This window comes from Callorhinchus milii, unplaced genomic scaffold (genome assembly GCF_018977255.1).
Source record: "Callorhinchus milii isolate IMCB2004 unplaced genomic scaffold, IMCB_Cmil_1.0 Scaffold21, whole genome shotgun sequence".
NCBI lineage: Eukaryota > Metazoa > Chordata > Chondrichthyes > Chimaeriformes > Callorhinchidae > Callorhinchus > Callorhinchus milii.
In genome coordinates, this window is record NW_024704762.1 from 4,849,973 (window position 1) to 4,867,091 (window position 17,119).

The 17,119-nt window shown below is 40.6% G+C and overlaps 1 protein-coding gene across 1 annotated transcript in view; it reads right to left on the reverse strand.

Annotated features, from left to right (window-relative positions):
- Positions 1-17,119, reverse strand: part of crsp7 (cofactor required for Sp1 transcriptional activation, subunit 7) — a 46,686-nt gene that overhangs the window by 3,606 nt on the left and 25,961 nt on the right. Inside the window, exon 2 of the mRNA XM_042342660.1 lies at positions 294-368. Coding sequence (XP_042198594.1) covers positions 294-368 — 75 coding nt within the window. The remainder of the gene's footprint in view (positions 1-293; positions 369-17,119) is intronic.

Sequence of the window (17,119 nt, forward strand, 5' to 3'; positions counted from 1 at the left end):
CCGTGGGAACCCAGGCTGATTTTCCCTTTCCTTTTCTTGAGGCCACTTTAATTTCCCTACTGCTGCCCTAGCTGAAATCAGCAAGCACTAGAGAGAAAGGCCAGCCCAACCATTGAAAGGATCTACTGAAAATGCTGGTATCTGACAAGAGGCGCACCGAGATGCTACCCCGTGTGAAGGGAGCTATAATAAATGCAAGTCGTTGGTGTAAGTGTGTGCAATCTCTCCTCCCCGTGTCCCTAATTCATTCCCCCCTCTCCCGCGACTAAGTGCTGTATTTCAGAACCAGTTACCTCAAGGGCCTCTTTGGTAATGGGATACTTCTCCAAGCTGGAGATCACCTCCAGCACCGCCACCATGTTACGGATCTGGAAGACAAAGAACAGCGGAGTGCGTTAGAAACCAAACCATTCGCTCTCTCTCTGTACTAGCTAAACAGTACTAGGCATTACAGCTTTACTGAATGCAGAGCTGTTGTGTAGCAGTCCTGAGGTTTAACACAATTCAGTTTATGTGTAACATGATGTCATCCAGCAAAGTGTTCTGTGTGTCAGATGTGAGGTTTGGAATAGCTCAATGCCATTCTCTTAAGCAGCCCAACTACAAGTGTGCTGGGGCCTTTGTGCAGCAAAATTGGCAGCCACTGTGCATAGAATACGTGACAACAAACAGCCAGAAGGTGTTTATATACAGAACTGAGCAGAGTTGTGATTATATTGCTGCTTTGGTCAAATGGCAGCCTCATCCAGCTGTTTTCATACTATGAAAGTCTACTGTCTAACAAGAGAGGGGAGTTTTATCCAGGGCCCTGGCCAACAGTCCTGTGGCCACTCACTTCATAATAATAACCCTTGCATTTGATATAGCGCCTTACCACGTCTTTGAGACGTCTCACAGAATATACTGTAATGTGAATTGACTATTTTGTGGGCGAAACTTCATGGTTGTTTGTGGGACATTGCTGAATACAAATTCTGTTGTTTAAAAAAACTCATAACACTATCGTAAATCTTGTGAGGTGCTTCAAGATATCTCAACAGCATGATAAGGAGCTACATCAAATGCAATACAACACAAAATTACATTTGTAAAGCATCTTTCACATCTCAAGGCGCTGAACAGTTAGGGATTAGGACCCAAGCGGGGGTGGGGGGGGGGGGGGAGTTTGGGATCAGGGAGGGTAGAGAACAGAGAGGGAGGGTGGCTGAAGGCACGGTCAAAGAGGAAGGTTTTGAGGCATGTCTCGAAGGAGACAAGGGAGGGAGCAAGGCGAATGGAACGGGGATGGAGTTCCAGAGGGTGGGGGCAGAGAGCCTGTAGGCCCGACCACTGATTGTGGGGTGGGCCGGGTGATGGACATGAAGCAGGCTGAGTGGAGTGAGTGGACAGATTGATAAACGGTTAGCAGGTCGGAGAGGGCAAGGCCTTGAAGGTGACTATATCATTTATATCTTAAATTGAGGAGTGGTAATAAAGTGTTTCAATTGGTATTGGTGCCTTAGGTTAAGAAGGGAAAAACTTTATTCTGTTAGATCTCTATTAAATGGCAACTCCTTGGGGATGTCAATTAGACAAGATTGTACTTAGGAGCAATGCCCCACAACATACTCACACATGAAGAATGACATGAGAAAAGCACAAGTCGCAACACCCTATAAGGTTACCCACCACATCACCAACTTCAGTAAAAACAGCACCACTAGGGGCCTTGGATTTTCCAGGGCAGTAAGTCTGATCTGTATAAATCGTATAATCGTCCAAGTCATACATCTGCCCAAGTCCTGTTCAACAGTTTATAATTTATGTACAATTGACATAACTCATACTTGGCATAACTCATATTAAATGTATGGTGCCAACTGTTACAATTTATGTGAGCTTTACTGTATTATATCAGCTCAGGAATATGCAGGCTTCAAGAAGACTCACATCCTTCTCATAAGAGAAGGTCCCGGGATCCATTATTGTGAAGCGCTCTGAGATGCCGTCTGGCGTGGAGGGCGCTATATAAATCCAAGTTGTTTTTGTTGTTCTTATCCATCTTTAAATTAGACATAGACAATCCCAGCAGATTAGTTCCTCAACACATGCACCTTTTGCCTTCCCATTAAAAAAAACATGCTTAAAGGAAAAGAGTTTTCTACTGAACAGTCGAAAACATAACCTGAATTGAGGCATCAGTGAACCCCTAGGTGAACATGGTTGTTCCCAATGTGGGAATATTATCAGCCGACCTGCCTCTGATGTGCAGTCCAGTGGCTCATTAAACTACAGCTAAGGTAGACAGGTGTTCAACATAAAACACCTACTTCGTCTATTACTAATAAGCATAATATATAAATGATATAAGCATTAAACATCTTACAAAGTTCAAGGACCGATTACTCTTTTTTCATAAAACATCAGGGATTGTACCAATCAGAACACATTAAAGTGCCTACTTGGTCTATTGCTAACCAGCATGTTTAAGCATTAAACATTTTACAAGGTTCAAGGTCAGACTTTTTTTTAACATAAAACATTAAGGATTATGCCAATCAGAACAAATTTTCCTGCAAAAGTCCAGGCCTGTCTGCTCGGGTCCAAATCCCAGATTGTCCAGCGCCTTGAGACGTCCTCCCGATGTGAAAGGCGCGATAGAAATGTAATTTGTTGTTGCTGTGTCCCAAAACTGCATTCCTATCAGCATTTGCACAAAATCTGTGGTTCCAGAGTATCCAGTCTACTGGGACCAATATACTTTGGGTGAAATTGCACTTACACCAATACTGTACACTTGGGTGATTTCCTGAATTCATTTCTAATTGTTCCCACCACAACACTCACCAGTGAGAAACCCTTGACCACCTGTAGTTCAAGTAGCCTTAGGATGAAAAATGCACTTCACTGATATCCTAGTGATAATAATCCTTGCATTCGATATAGTGCCTTATCGCGTCTTCCAGGCGTCTCAAAGTGCTTCACATAAAGTGAACTGACTGTATATTTTGTGGGCGAAATTAAATATTGAATATATAGCCATAAACTAAGAAAACATTTCAACTGTTCAACACTCGACTCAAGTCAACCTGCCTGTCGTGCACATTTACTGAAAGCCTTCAGAGGGCTCTGCATTCAACATTTTGAACCATGCAACTGTGTCTACCAGATGTCTGCTGAACTCAGTGTAGAAATGCCATGACATATTTAGGTTTATTCCAGTAGAAATAAAATAAATGATAGAATTCTGAGATAAACGGGAAATGTGACAGAACCACCTGAACTGCATCTAAGAGAAAGATGGGCTAACATGTTGAATTTGATCCTTCAATATTTGGGTCAGAAATGTTATTCTTACCCAAAAACAAAGAAAACCCCAAAAAGATATGCTAGAAAAGTCATCCCTGCAGACTTGGTTTAAAAGCAAGATGGAAGAACTCTAGATTGTTTTTTAAATAATAAGATGATCACTTCTGGTCAATACTAGATTTAATAATAATAATCTTTGCATTTGACGTAGTGCCTTATCATGTCTTTGAGACATCTTAAAGTGCTTCAGAATATACTGTAAAGTGAACTGAGTGTATATTTTGAGGGCGAAATGAGTGATGGCTTCATTCCACCTCCCCCCTCATTTATTTTATCTGCAAGATATAAATACATTTCAACGCCAAGGTTTTCTACTAAATGAACACAGCATTAATGGTTGTGGAGCAATTATTCGCAGCTGTATGTCACGACTGGTATAAAGATACTATAAACTCAAAAAGCAGGAGTATTATTTGAATACAGCAGGTTTTTACAGTAAAGGAATAGTCCTTGAAGCCCACAAGAGCACATGAAGTACTCTTCAATGTGGGGCCCATGTACAATGCAATAATTGTCCACTATAATATCTACAGAATGTTTTTGGGGAGAGTGCAGTTATGAGAATTAATTACGAAAATACAAAATAATACAAAATTACATTTGTAAAGCGCCTTTCACATCGGGGGGGGGGACGTCCCAATTATGGATTTTAATGAATTTAGTGTTCAAAAGGGAGCTTTGTAGGTTAACGGCGATCTTGTATTCTGGTGGAAATAGTTTTGAGTGAAATTTCAGCCAACAACAATTAGGGTAAACACTGTTAACTCAATTGGCTGCCTACAAAATATACAGTCAATTCACTTTTCTGTATATTCTATGAAGCACTTTGATACATCTCAAAGACGTGATAAGGCACTATATGAAATGCAAGGATTATTATTATATGGCTGCAATTTCTTTGCAGTGAATAACTTGCTCTAATGTGGGTTACAGATACAGTGCATAGCACGGCCATCTGCCTTAACCAAAACTAAAATTACAGTTTATCAATCTCGGGCGCGTGTATACAGAATTCACTGATGTATTCTAATAGCATTTCTGCCCAGAGTCGAGCATTGGTCAAGATATCCCGTTCTCTGCCTATCTGCAATGTGCCCAATAGAGTTCATTCTCAATAAGGCCACATGAGAGGATTGTTTGAGCTTGGGACGTTCACCTTTGTCTCACAGCCTTCAAAGTCATCAATGCGATGCGAGTCAGTGGAACAGAACCAAAAATATTTCCATTCGTCTAAATAACTTTTTGATATAGTATAGAACAGACCTGTGCGAGTCCAATTACTGAGTATCTGGGGTCGCATAGTTTGAGAGTGAATCATACTCATCTGCTAGAATGTGCACCTTGAAATAGATTTAACGAGATATTAAACAGAACGTGCACAGGAACTGAAAAGATGAAACAGCAAAGTATTAAGGTTTTTCCACCATTCGCAATACCTTTCAGCATCAAGCACGATTAAGATTAGATTTGCAGTTCAGGTAAAAATGTCACAACACCGCCTTACAATACAACTCTCACTACATATTGAAACATTTTGAATACAGGATATTCTCTTAATAATTTCCCTTCCTGTCTCAACACGGTCGAACGTGGTGTTCCTTGAAGCTCTAATTTCGGTACTCTCTTAGTTTGTCTACAAGCTTCACCTCAAGTGAAAGCGAGAGTCAGGGGCAAGAACGCCGTGAAGCTGAGTCAGGTTTTAGTTTCAAGTCCCATGTCACAACGTTGAGCTCGATCTAGACTAACATTCCAATGCATCGCTGTGGGGGTCCTAAAATTATCAGAGGTCCCGTCCTTGGGATGACATGTTAAAATTGAAGCCCCATCTGCCTGTTGAGGAGGGCAATAAATATCCCATGAAACTATTCAAAAAGAGAAAGCAGTTTCTTCCAGTGTCCAGGGCAATAATTCCCCCAGATAACACTGGTCAATCACTTCAAGGCTGCTTGCAGTCAGATGACGTGTTCATCTAGAAATAGTCACTATAGCACTTCACAGAAACTGTGTGAAGCACTTTGGAACATTATAATAACAATCCTTCCATTTTATATAGCGCCTTATCGTGTCTTCGAGACGTCTCAAAGCGCTTCACAGAATATACTGTAAAGTGAATTGACTGTGCATTTTGTGGGCAAAACACAGCAGCCAATTGTGCACAGCAGCGTCCCACAAACAGTCGTGGATTGGATTCACTGTTGTATGCGATATATCAAAGGATCATCTTCCACATGTACGCTAATTAAAAGCAACTCTTCGTTTATTCTTTACTCTAAGGCTGTCATGCTGACAGTTAGATCAGCCCTGGATGAGCCTCACCTTCCTTCAACTGAATACCAACAATCCAAAAGTCATTCTGTTTGGAATTTGTTTGTATTCTGCATTGAGTTCAGCATAACAATATGGCCTATAATTATAATTTTAGCTGGCACTCTGTATCCCACAAAGGATATTTGGTAGAATAATAATCCTTGCATTTGATAAAGCACCTTATTTATTTATTTATTGTTTTGTAGGGATTATTAGCCCCAGAAAAGGAATCCGCCAATTGACTAACCACCGGGTTCCAACTTACTGCAAGGTAAACTGAGGCATGTGGAGTAAACAAACTTACCTAACGTTTCGCTCTGCCCAGGAATCAAACCCAGGTCTATCGCTTGCGAGGCGAGTGCTCTAACCACTAAGCTACAGAAGTCCCAAGAAATGTAAAAAAAAGTCCATAAACTATCTTACCTTACATCCCTTAAATCAGCTATAAATACACCTTTCAATTTTAGGAACTCTCCCGTGACATGCATGTACATGTTCCGTTAAATTGCGTTCCTAGAAACTGGAAAGATAAGACTTTAAATGGCACTAAAGTAAAAGGTTTGACACCGTTGATCAAGCATAGTTTCATGGCAACGTTTTCCTCGAGTCCAATCCCCACCCATAAAAAACAGTTCTGAGAAAAATTGGCAGCAGTTTGTCTCCCCATAGGGATTAGTTTGTTCTAATGATACCCTTCAGGCTATCTGCCCGTGGGAATTTTAAAAGCTAAGGCACCATTCCCCTACGACCTTGTCTGCAATGGATTGGATTTGGTAATTCACTTCACCATCAGAGCACTATACACTGTAATCTCCACTACAAAAGTAACCTCGTTTTCTCTTTGATTAAAAGCTACAGTAAAATCTAGGAAAGAGGTTTGGGACATTCTGGGACCAACACTCAGCTCCTATATTTAGAGAGCAGAGAGCTACTGGGAAACAAGACTGGGGATAAAATAAGACCATTGCTTATTTTAGCTCTTAAAATGCCTTTTCAGAACAGACTGTATATGTAATCCAGTTCTTTTGGGATCATTATGGGTATTTCAGCATTATTCACACTGACTAAGACAGACTGCAACCAGAAAACCAAACATTAATGAACACTGATAATTGTTGCCTTTAGGAAAAGTACCAGCAAGGAAAAGACAATAAAATGTCCTGATATGTATGGACTAGATTCCTGTAAGTACTCAATCACCATAAGAGATCTTGCTGCCGTTCAGCCTAATTTGTCAATTCCAAGTGCATACAAATTAGCTGAGTTATAGTCCATTTTTTATTTTATTTTGATACAAAACAGGCAGATTTCAAAACGATTTGCAGACCAACAAATTAACCAGGTTGACAAAAGTCATGCCCATTTAACTTGAACTGCACGTAACCAATTCATTTTGCAAGGAAAATGACACGGCAAAACAAAGTCATTATTAAAATAACTATCTGCAGCTATGCCTTCAGCCACTACGCCCTGAAGCTATGGAACTCCCTCCCTCAATCCCTTTGCTTTGTCCTCTCTTTCCCCATTTTCAGGTTGCGCCTGAAGACCTTCCTCTTTGACTGTGGCTGTGGTCACCTCACTCACCCTGGCTCGGCATCGGGCTCCGGCATTCCTAAGTGCTCTGGGACGCCACCCGGAGAGGAGAGTGCTATATAAATGTAAGTTGTCGTTATTTTTGCATCTGAGCTCCAATAAAGTACTGTATAAAGATTACAAGTACAGAACATGGTCTCATTGTTAAAGACACAACCTGGTCCATCACTGAGACTGATGGCGGACCAGATCATCAAGTCGTATATAATAATCATGTCTTCTAGACGCCTCAAAGCGCTTCACAGAATATACTGTAAAGTGAATTGACTGTACGTTTTGTGGGCGAAACGGAGCAGCTAGCGTCCAACAAATTAAGGGAGCAAAATTTTTCTTCTGAAGGAATTATGATCTGGACCTTAGAGACTTTGATACTCAGCTTTCGTTTTCACCACATTTTGGGTTTCGAGGTATTGGGAGCATGAGGATTGGGAACATGACGTTTGCTGTATAATAATAATAATAATCCTTGCATTTGATATAGCGCTTTTCACGTCGGGAGGACGTCCCAAAGCGCTTCACAGAACACACTGTAAAGTGAATTGACTGTATATTTGTGGGCGAACGCGGCAGCCAATTGTGCACAGCAATGTCCCACAAACAGTCGTGGATTGAAAATGACCAATTTATTATTATTGTTTTTTTTTGTTTTTTTGGAGGGATTATTATTAGGCTCTGTGTGGAGTAAGGAAACTTGCCCAAGGTTTCGCCCTGTCTGGAATTGAACTCAGGTCTCTCGCTTGCAAAGCGAGTGCTCTAACCACTGAGCTACAGGACTCCACGAATGGTTCAAGGTGAAGCCTGAACACAGCACAAAACACTCCGTGCAACCAAGATTTTTTTTTACAAAAACAAACAGATGTTTCATATAAACTTGGAAGTAAAAAGTGAAATATGTATTTTCCATATTTGCATTTACCTTGCAGCATTGGCGCCAGTGGTAATCTTTACCAGGAAAATGAGGTGCTAATTTCTGTCAGACACAAACAATGTCACAAGGTATTGTTTCAACCAATACCTCTTTGGCAGCAACACGGAGGGCAATACAACAACTTGCATTTATATAGAACCCTTCACAGAGAATAAAATTGCAGAATATCTCAGAAGTGATTGCTTCTGGTAATATTTACTTATGGTGAGCTTCAAAATTACCCTGTGCGTGCAGGCCACAAATAAATCGTCCCAATTACTTGATGGGCCAAGACATCTCTAAGATTCTGGAAGGTCTGACAACTATGTATATGAACTGCGCTCACTAGCAAGTTTGCACATTGCTGCCAGTTTTTCGAGCACTTTCAATCCCAGTCTCTAAATTGGCCACATTACACAGCAGCACACACAATTAAAGGACAGTTTCTTTGCAGTACATATTATGATAAGAGTTGTACCAACTGGAGTATTTTTTAAAGTTAAATAAAAGCTGCCAGGAAGGGATTTTGATGAAAGATGCATTTTATTCACATGAATGATTTAAAGAAATTATGTATTGGCTTGTAAATAAACTGTGCAATTGCTTGATACTGAATAGACATTAATGTACCCTAAGAGTCCACAGAAGGTTTGCTAGATTACACAACCTCATCTGCCACCACTAGCTTGTGTCCCATGGGATGGATATAATGAATATAATGGACATAATCATTTCCACAGTACATTTCAGCCAACTTCAAGCAGATTGAAGCACAAGGCAATGTCCTCCAGAGAACGTGGAGCTCATTGCCCGAAGCGGTGGTTGAATCAGATAGTAGATGTATTTAAGAGGAAGCTAGATACATACACACACACTCTACAGAAGGGAAAAGGTTTATGGGAGTAAGCAGTGGGTGTTGACTCGTGAGGAGTATGAGGTGCCAGCTGGCGTGAGGGGCACTATATAAATGCAAGTGGTTGTTGTTGGCATGGACCGGTTCGGCCTGAATAACCTGTATTTGCGCTATTGTAAATGTTCTGGTTCACTTGTGTCTTCCAAGCCTCGGTGCTAAGATCATTTGTAACTGCTGCCTAGACAGTACTTTGCCCACAAAGTCTCATCAATACAGCTCCTTTTTAAGATTCAACAAGTGCTTTTCTTTCCCTTCTCCTTTGGGTGGCTCACCCAAGCGGCCATTTCTCAGACAGACAGTCATTGGGAGTTTACAATAGCTGTCAGCAGATTACTTAACCTTGGGAATTGAAGGCAAGCCTGATCCTGCACTCAATCTGTTGTTTACATGAGCACTTTCAACAGGAGAAACAGAGGAGACCAGTCAGCTGTGTGGCTGTAAAACACCAACATCTAACTGGAGAGCAAAAGGGGGTCTTGCTTGTAAATAGGATTCTATATACAGTATGTATAAAAATAGTTGCCCACAATCTCTAGGTATCCTGTTACAATTTTCAATCTTAACTTTATAGCTCCAAGATCTGGATTGGGGGCTCTCCCAATGTTGGGTTAAGACTGAATTGTGCTCAGTTGCAATGCCATTTCACTCCTCAATTGGTAAAATATTGTCAACTCTCGACAGATAAAGTAAATTTATCCACATCAGTTTGCAAACTGTAATTACAAAATTCCTCAGCCTAGTCTCTCCATTTAAAAAAAATCACTTTGGATGTTATTACACCCCTACACTAAAGCACAGAGCACAAGCAAGCTTCCTCAATGCTGGTTCTGTTATTCCACCAGTATTACCATCAGTATGCACTGCATAAGCAAAAATATACAACAATAGCTTGCATTTATATAGAGGCCTTCACATTTGGTAGCGCCCCTGAGTGCTTGACAGTGGCGGAGTCTGACCCCGAGCCAGGGGGAGAGGGAGGGGGGAGGTGACCGCAAGCATGATCAAAATAGAAGGTCTTTAGGCAGGATTTGAAAGTGGGGAGGGAGAAGACAAGGCGGAGGTATCGAGGGAGAGAGTTCTAGAGTTTTGGGGCGTAATGGCTGAAAGCACGGCCACCGGTGGTAGAGCGGCGGGGGCAAAGGACGGACAGGAGGCCGGAGCCAGCCGAGCGGAGGTGGTAGATTAGGGGGTAAGCAGATCGGATAGGTAGGGAGGTGCGAGGGTGTGAAGGGATTTGAAAACAATTGAGAGGACCTTGAAATCGATCCGTTCTGTAATTGGGAGCCAGTGGAGACTGGCAAGGACTGGTGTGATGGAGGTATGGAGTTTTGTGTGGGTGAGAATCTGGGCAGTGGAGTCCTGAATTAGTTGTATTTTGTGTATTGTGGAGCTCGGTTGACCAGCAAGGAGGAATAGCTGCACATAGCTTTAGTGTGCTTTAAGGAAAAAGACGAAAAGCATTGCAAAAAAACACCCAACCTTCTTTAAAAACAGAGTGCAGATAACCAGAGTGCAGATAAGTGCACATTAAAGTTACAGACCCAACAGCCGACAAGTCAATCTGCATTGCCCAAGAAAACAAACCAACTTAAAAATAAACTGTGTGTCCTTGGTTATGCAGGTGTATGTGCTGCAGGAAACGTATAAAAGGTTTGCAGAAGAAAGGATAAAAGTGCAGCAAGCAGGCACCGACTAACCAAACAGCCGAATGGCCTGATTCTTGGGCCAAGTGGCCTGTTTCTGTGCTGTATATTCTATGTAATTCTATATAAGTTTGGTTATTGTTAGCCTGTGACTAAATTGGTTGAACATGTTTTTTTTTTAAAATGAGTCTTTAAAGTAACTGAAGACTTCACATGCTAGTGTAAAATTGAAAGCAAGAATGGCAGGGATTGTGCCTGCCAGAGATTGTAGGTTTGTTTCATTTACAATTTTCCACAGCTCCAGTACTTGCCCCCAAATATAATTAGCCGTTTCGTCTTTGAGACTCGAGATCAACTGCAGCCTTGGCTGATGGGATGAAGATTTTCAATGGGGCATCATCATGACACATAATAAAGTTGGCTCCTGTTGTCTCTAGTCCTTTGGTGAACACACACCAGGAATGCTTCACTACAATAACCATCAGACTTAGTGCTGTAAATTATGGCTCAAAAGACTGGCATTCAAAGGATTAAAAATGTAGTGCTCACAGTAAAAATACACGACTGAATACACATTTCACACCTCAATTTTAATAATTGGGAGCATTATTTCTAAAAGAGTGCTCAGTTAAATCAAAGTCTTAAACACCAAACACGACCTCAATCTGAATATGCGCTCGTTCCCCACCTTTACCAAACAAGATCACGCACAATGCAGCATTTGCCAGCAAAAAAACTCCTCAGATTTCACAGATAATGACTATAAAACAAATTTAAATAAAATCAGGACTCCGAGCAGCTAGTGGTCACAAATGTATGTTTACCAGCAGCCACACAGACATTTTATAAGGTTTCTTCCTGTTGGGAAATAAACACCCAAGAGTACATATTCCAGTAATTTCTACAATTAAAAGCTTTCCATTAAACCACATAAAAGTTACTTGAAGTCACAATATACCCCAGTGTGAAAATGTGTTGGGAACAACATCATGTGAACTACAGGCATGGGAGATAGCACAACTGCAATACTGAACTACTCACTGTTTCCTATGAATCATAATTCTCTTGTTCTAGAGCATAAGAGTGAAGACACAATCATCACATATTTCGCCTACAAATATTCATTACACTTGCAGAATATTGTAAGTGAATAAAATTGCGTGCAGCGCTTTGAGATTACGTTTCGACAACATGATACAGCTGAATGTCAAACGAAAGAATCAGCATAATAAGCATAATATTTAGGGCAGACGAGGGAAAATCCACCAGACACAAAGTACTGTTTGGATTTTAATAAATACTGTCCATTTTCACACGCCACCAAAACACTTATCTGCTTTTCTGAGTAAAGCACAATACTACTTTTTAAGTTAGGCAAATGTCATCACTCTCCTCAGCAATAGCACTAAACTAGAAACACTAAAATTCACATCATACCTCTTGCAAATGCTGCAGTAGGTCATTCAAATCACCGGTAGTCAAAGTTATCAGCTCTTGAAACTTGATTTATGTGTATGTAAGCATCATTAGGGTCAAATTGATAGAAAATGTCAATTAAAGGAGCACAGTGGAGAATAAGAATAATAATCCTTGCACTTATCACGTCTTTGAGACGTCTCAAAGCACTTCACAGAATATACTGTAAAGCAAATTGACTATTTTGTGGGCAGAAAGAGTGAATGTAATACCCACTGTGATCTTCATAATTGGTCGGAATCTATTTTAATGCAGAACTATTAATGATGTCCCGAGAGAGACAAGAAAACCTGTTTTGATTGTGTTGGAGCCCAGTGTCTCAGAACATGCGCTATAAGTGTTGCTGGATGTCAGGCAGGTTTAGTAGCCTGTTTGCCCTGTGATTGCCATACATGGTTCTTTCTGCTGCATTCAAAATGCTCTTTCACCAACAAGTGATTAGCAGCTGCTGAACCGACCAGTCAGCATGCTCAATTCACACATTCATTACGGTCTGGAGCTCAGTTCAACTCAGTGTTTCACTCATATTAATAGATGTGAAAGCTACTTTTAAAAACTCAAGGATGAGGTGTGAGAGACAAACGGAATGAAAGGACCCTAACCCAACCCCTTCAAATTTATACTGATATCTCAAGGAACTTCACAGGTGAGCAGGATACCATCAGTCTAAAGATGATTTTAAATTTTTGTTCAACACTTATCCGGTAAAGAATGATCACAGTTTTCCCCATTTCCCATGGAAGGGCTGTATACAGGATCTTAATATTTCGCTTGTAACATTACAAATATAAACATGCAACGATATTGCACCCACAAAATATACAGTCAATTCACTTTACAGTATATTCTGTGAAGCGATTTAAGAGGTCTCGAAGACGTGATAAGGCCCTATATCAAATGCAAGGATTATTATATACCAATTTGCAAAACTTTCCAACTTTTAAAAGCTTAAAACCTTTAAGTAGAACAGGAAAACCTCCATCAACTTTCAAACCATTCAATGTCCCCACACAGTCTTTTGTACAAAGTGGCCAACTATAGAACATGCGTTGGACTTAACATGGACACGTGTTAATCGAACAGAAAAGAGACAGAGTAAAACTACAAGTAAGATTATTCAAATTTGGATGAACAAAGTCTAAAGTTGAATCAGGTACGAGAAGGACAATTTTGCCACAAGATAATTGTGTATCCGCTCTGACATCCAGAGTGGCCTTTTGATACCACAATGTCGTTACAAACCTAGGTATTTGAGTGACTAATCTGAACTTTGAGGGAAAGCCCCTACACTATAATAGAAGTGCAATTTAAATGATGCATTTAGGTAATAAAAGGCTCAAATTTCCACTGCATTTTTACTACATGGACAAAACTCTGAGGAGCAAATTGCAAGTTCATGGCGAATCCAATTTTAAATTTACTGTTATTTGTTAATAAACAGAAAAACGTTTTAAGTTTTTAATCAACAGTGAAGAAACTTGACATCACAGCAGTGCTTCAATGAGCCATGTCATGGAGTTGAGATGTCTCAATGACGTGATAAGGCCTTTTATCAAATGCAAGAATTATTATTATTAATAATAATATAAAAGTAAATTCATTAATTTGCTAAGATTAATCACCTCACTGGAGGATTTCCTTCTAAACTGTATGCTTTCTACGATTCAGGCTTTTCAAGCAGACCAGTACAACAACAACTTGCATTTATATACAGATGGGGTGGTACATTAACAGAGGCAAATTACTTCATTCATCTAGCCCCTTATCTGAACATGAAATGGAAAACAGTAAGTTGCAGTACATTTTATGAAATCAAAAGCAATAAACACACAACCGAAAGTATTGGACAAAGCAGATGGAAATATGAGTGGAAACATGCTAACAGGGACAGCCAATAGACTACTCTGTCCATGTTTGGAAGTTAGGTCACCAGCAGTTTCTGAAGACAGCCCCCACTCCGGCCAAAAAAAAATGTGGTTTGAATACTCAATTGTCCCAATTATTGAGACGCCCACAGGTTGAGGTCCAAGTGTATATGGGCTTCCAAGAATAATTCCAATTAGAAATTCTTCTCCTCTCCTAAAATGGAATCCGTTTCAAACTAGTGCCAACGAATGAGCAGCCACTAAGGATGGTTTCACACGAGGACACGAAATCCATTCAACGAAATGGAAAAGTACATCTAGAGTAAGGTTTTATCATTTTGTTTCTCACAAACTACTTAAAAATACCAATTCAAGGAAAAGGGAGGGAAACTTTAAAAAAAAAATTGGGGGGCTAACACAAATTGTCAACATGGTTCATGATGTGGATGGTTTGGACTACTAAGTCGAGGCAAACTGGATAATATTTTAAAGTGTAGTTACGGCTGTTGTCCTAATGATGTCCTCCTGTTCACACTTCACCTATACTCTACTTTAGTTCAGTTTGTTTCTGAACTGCAAGCTCAAGCTTGTTCACTTTCCATTTAAAACAGAAGGTCAATATCATGGCAATTATTCTGCACAAACATAGCCACAGAAATAAAATATCACGAGTTCCCCAAATGAGCTAGTCGTACTGAAAGCTGATTTAGCACCAGCATTACAAAACATCTTATAATAAGAGCATTTCAACTACTCTGGCATTTGGGCATTTTGTTTTACAGAAAGAAAGTCAGAGAGAGATGGAAGTTTTTGTTGTCACAGAGGGCTACTAGAACACGGACTACTTTGCTATAGATACCTCTTGAAGCTGAGATCAAGAGTACTGGATAAACTATTTCAAGAAACACAAAAATGTGTGGGGAAAAAGCTGGGATTTAAGTGAGAAAATTAAATGCAACATCAGATTTGACCATGCTCCAGAACAAATATCATAAAATATGTAAAGTACATGATCAGGTGTTCTTCATCACTGGAATAACGGAAATGGAACTCTATCCCAGATGAAGGTACCTTCAACAACAACAAATTACATTTGTATAGCACCTTTCACATCAGGAGGATGTCCCAAGGTGCTGGACCGTTAGCGATCTGCACCCGAGTTGGTGGTTGGGATCAAGAAGGGTGGAGGACAGAGGTAGGAGAGTGACCAAAGGCACAGTCGAAGAGGTGGGTCTTGAGACAGGACTTGAAGGGGGCAAAGGAAGGCATGAGGCGGACGGTTTGGGGGATGGAGTTCCAGAGAAATGAAGTTCCTTCAGGCATAGGAGTGGTGTAAAGAGACAACTGAAGGTTGAAAAAAATACAAACAAGAGCTTTTCTGGTTACAGCAATTGAGAAGTTAAAATCTCAATGCCATTTAAATTGACTAGTTTGTAAATTTTGTCAGTGGCTGCAAACATTTCATAAATAAGACGGTATCAGAAGCCATGTTAATGATATGCAGTTAAAACATATTCAAAGGCACGAGAGGTCAGGTTAAGAAAGAACTTGTGCTACAGCATCTTAGCACTTCACAGGCGATTACTTTCCTGTGTAGTGACTAACTGAAAGCAAATGTGGCTTTCACATACAGGCAGGAGGTGAATGATAAATTAATCTGGAGGACCGGAGGGATGCTATCTCGTTTCAAATAATGTCATGGGATGTTTTATCACCAGAATAGACAGATGGGCCTTATTCAATGTCTCATCCAAAAGATGAGATCTCCGACAATGTTGCGCTCTCCCAGCCCTGTGCTGGAGTGCTAGCTCAAGTACCAGACGTGGGGCTTGAACCTCACAACCTTCCAATCCAGGGCAAAGTGTGCTATCAACTAAGGCAAATGGTCTCTCTTCCAGTCTGGGAGGTGCATTCAATCCTATTGGGCAAAAAACAATCCAACTCTTTGCCAACTGATGGCTGAAAAGGAATATAGCTGCTGCTAGAACAGAAGCTGGCCATATTTAAACCTGTACAGAATTGGATCTGACAGACCTTTTCTCTGGTCTGGCTGGCATCTGACTTGTCGCCATGCTTGAGTGCACCCAAACTAATTTAAATATGTCTTTCACCTATTCCAGGATATCTGTAATGCACTGTACACATCTGTACAATCTACGTTCCCATACTATTAGGTGCATTTTAGTAAGATCCACGTCTTAGGGGCCCCCACCGAGTGTGCGTTGGGGTAATAATATTAAGCCTTTTAAGCAGCTAAAACCCCATAGCTTACATGGGGTGCACTGTCCCATCCGTTAGGGATTTGGCTTGCAGGGTTAATAATAATAATAACCCTTGTATTTGCTATAGCGCTTTTCATGTCTTCTAGACGTCCCAAAGCGCTTCACAGAATATACTGTAAAGTGAATTGACTGTATATTTGTGGGCGAACGCGGCAGCCAATTGCACACAGCAATGTCCCACAAGCAGTCATGGATTGAAAATGACCAATTTATTATTGTTTTTGGTTTTGGAGGGATTATTATTAGGCTCTGTGTGGAGTAAGGAAACTTGCCCAAGGTTTCGCCCTCTGCCTGAAATTGAACTCAGATCTCTCACTTGCAAAGCGAGTGCTCTAACCACTGAGCTAGGACTTAACTGAGACCGGCATGGAGAGTTGACTTGATTCTAACATTCCGTTGCCAATTACGTAACCTCGGAGTCAGAACAGCTCCAAGGGGACCCCTCTTAACTCCCCACCCCCCCGAGGATAATGAGTGTTATGGAACAAATAGAGTGAAAGGAAAATACTAGCTTTGAAGAAAACAAGCCTGCACAATCCTGAATTCATGTTACGCACATCACTGATGCTCCATATTTCTTCATAATTGTTTTCTGTTCGCGCACAGAAAAAAAAATCCTGTTTTAGGAATATTCTCTTACTGTGTGAAACATTTTGTCCCAATGGGCTCAGAACAAATGCTGATGTCGGCAAATATCTGAGGTTACGATGTTCAAGAGTTCAGTACGGTGTACATCCGAGTGTATGGACAGCTTCCACTTTTTTACGATTTCGCCAACAATCCTC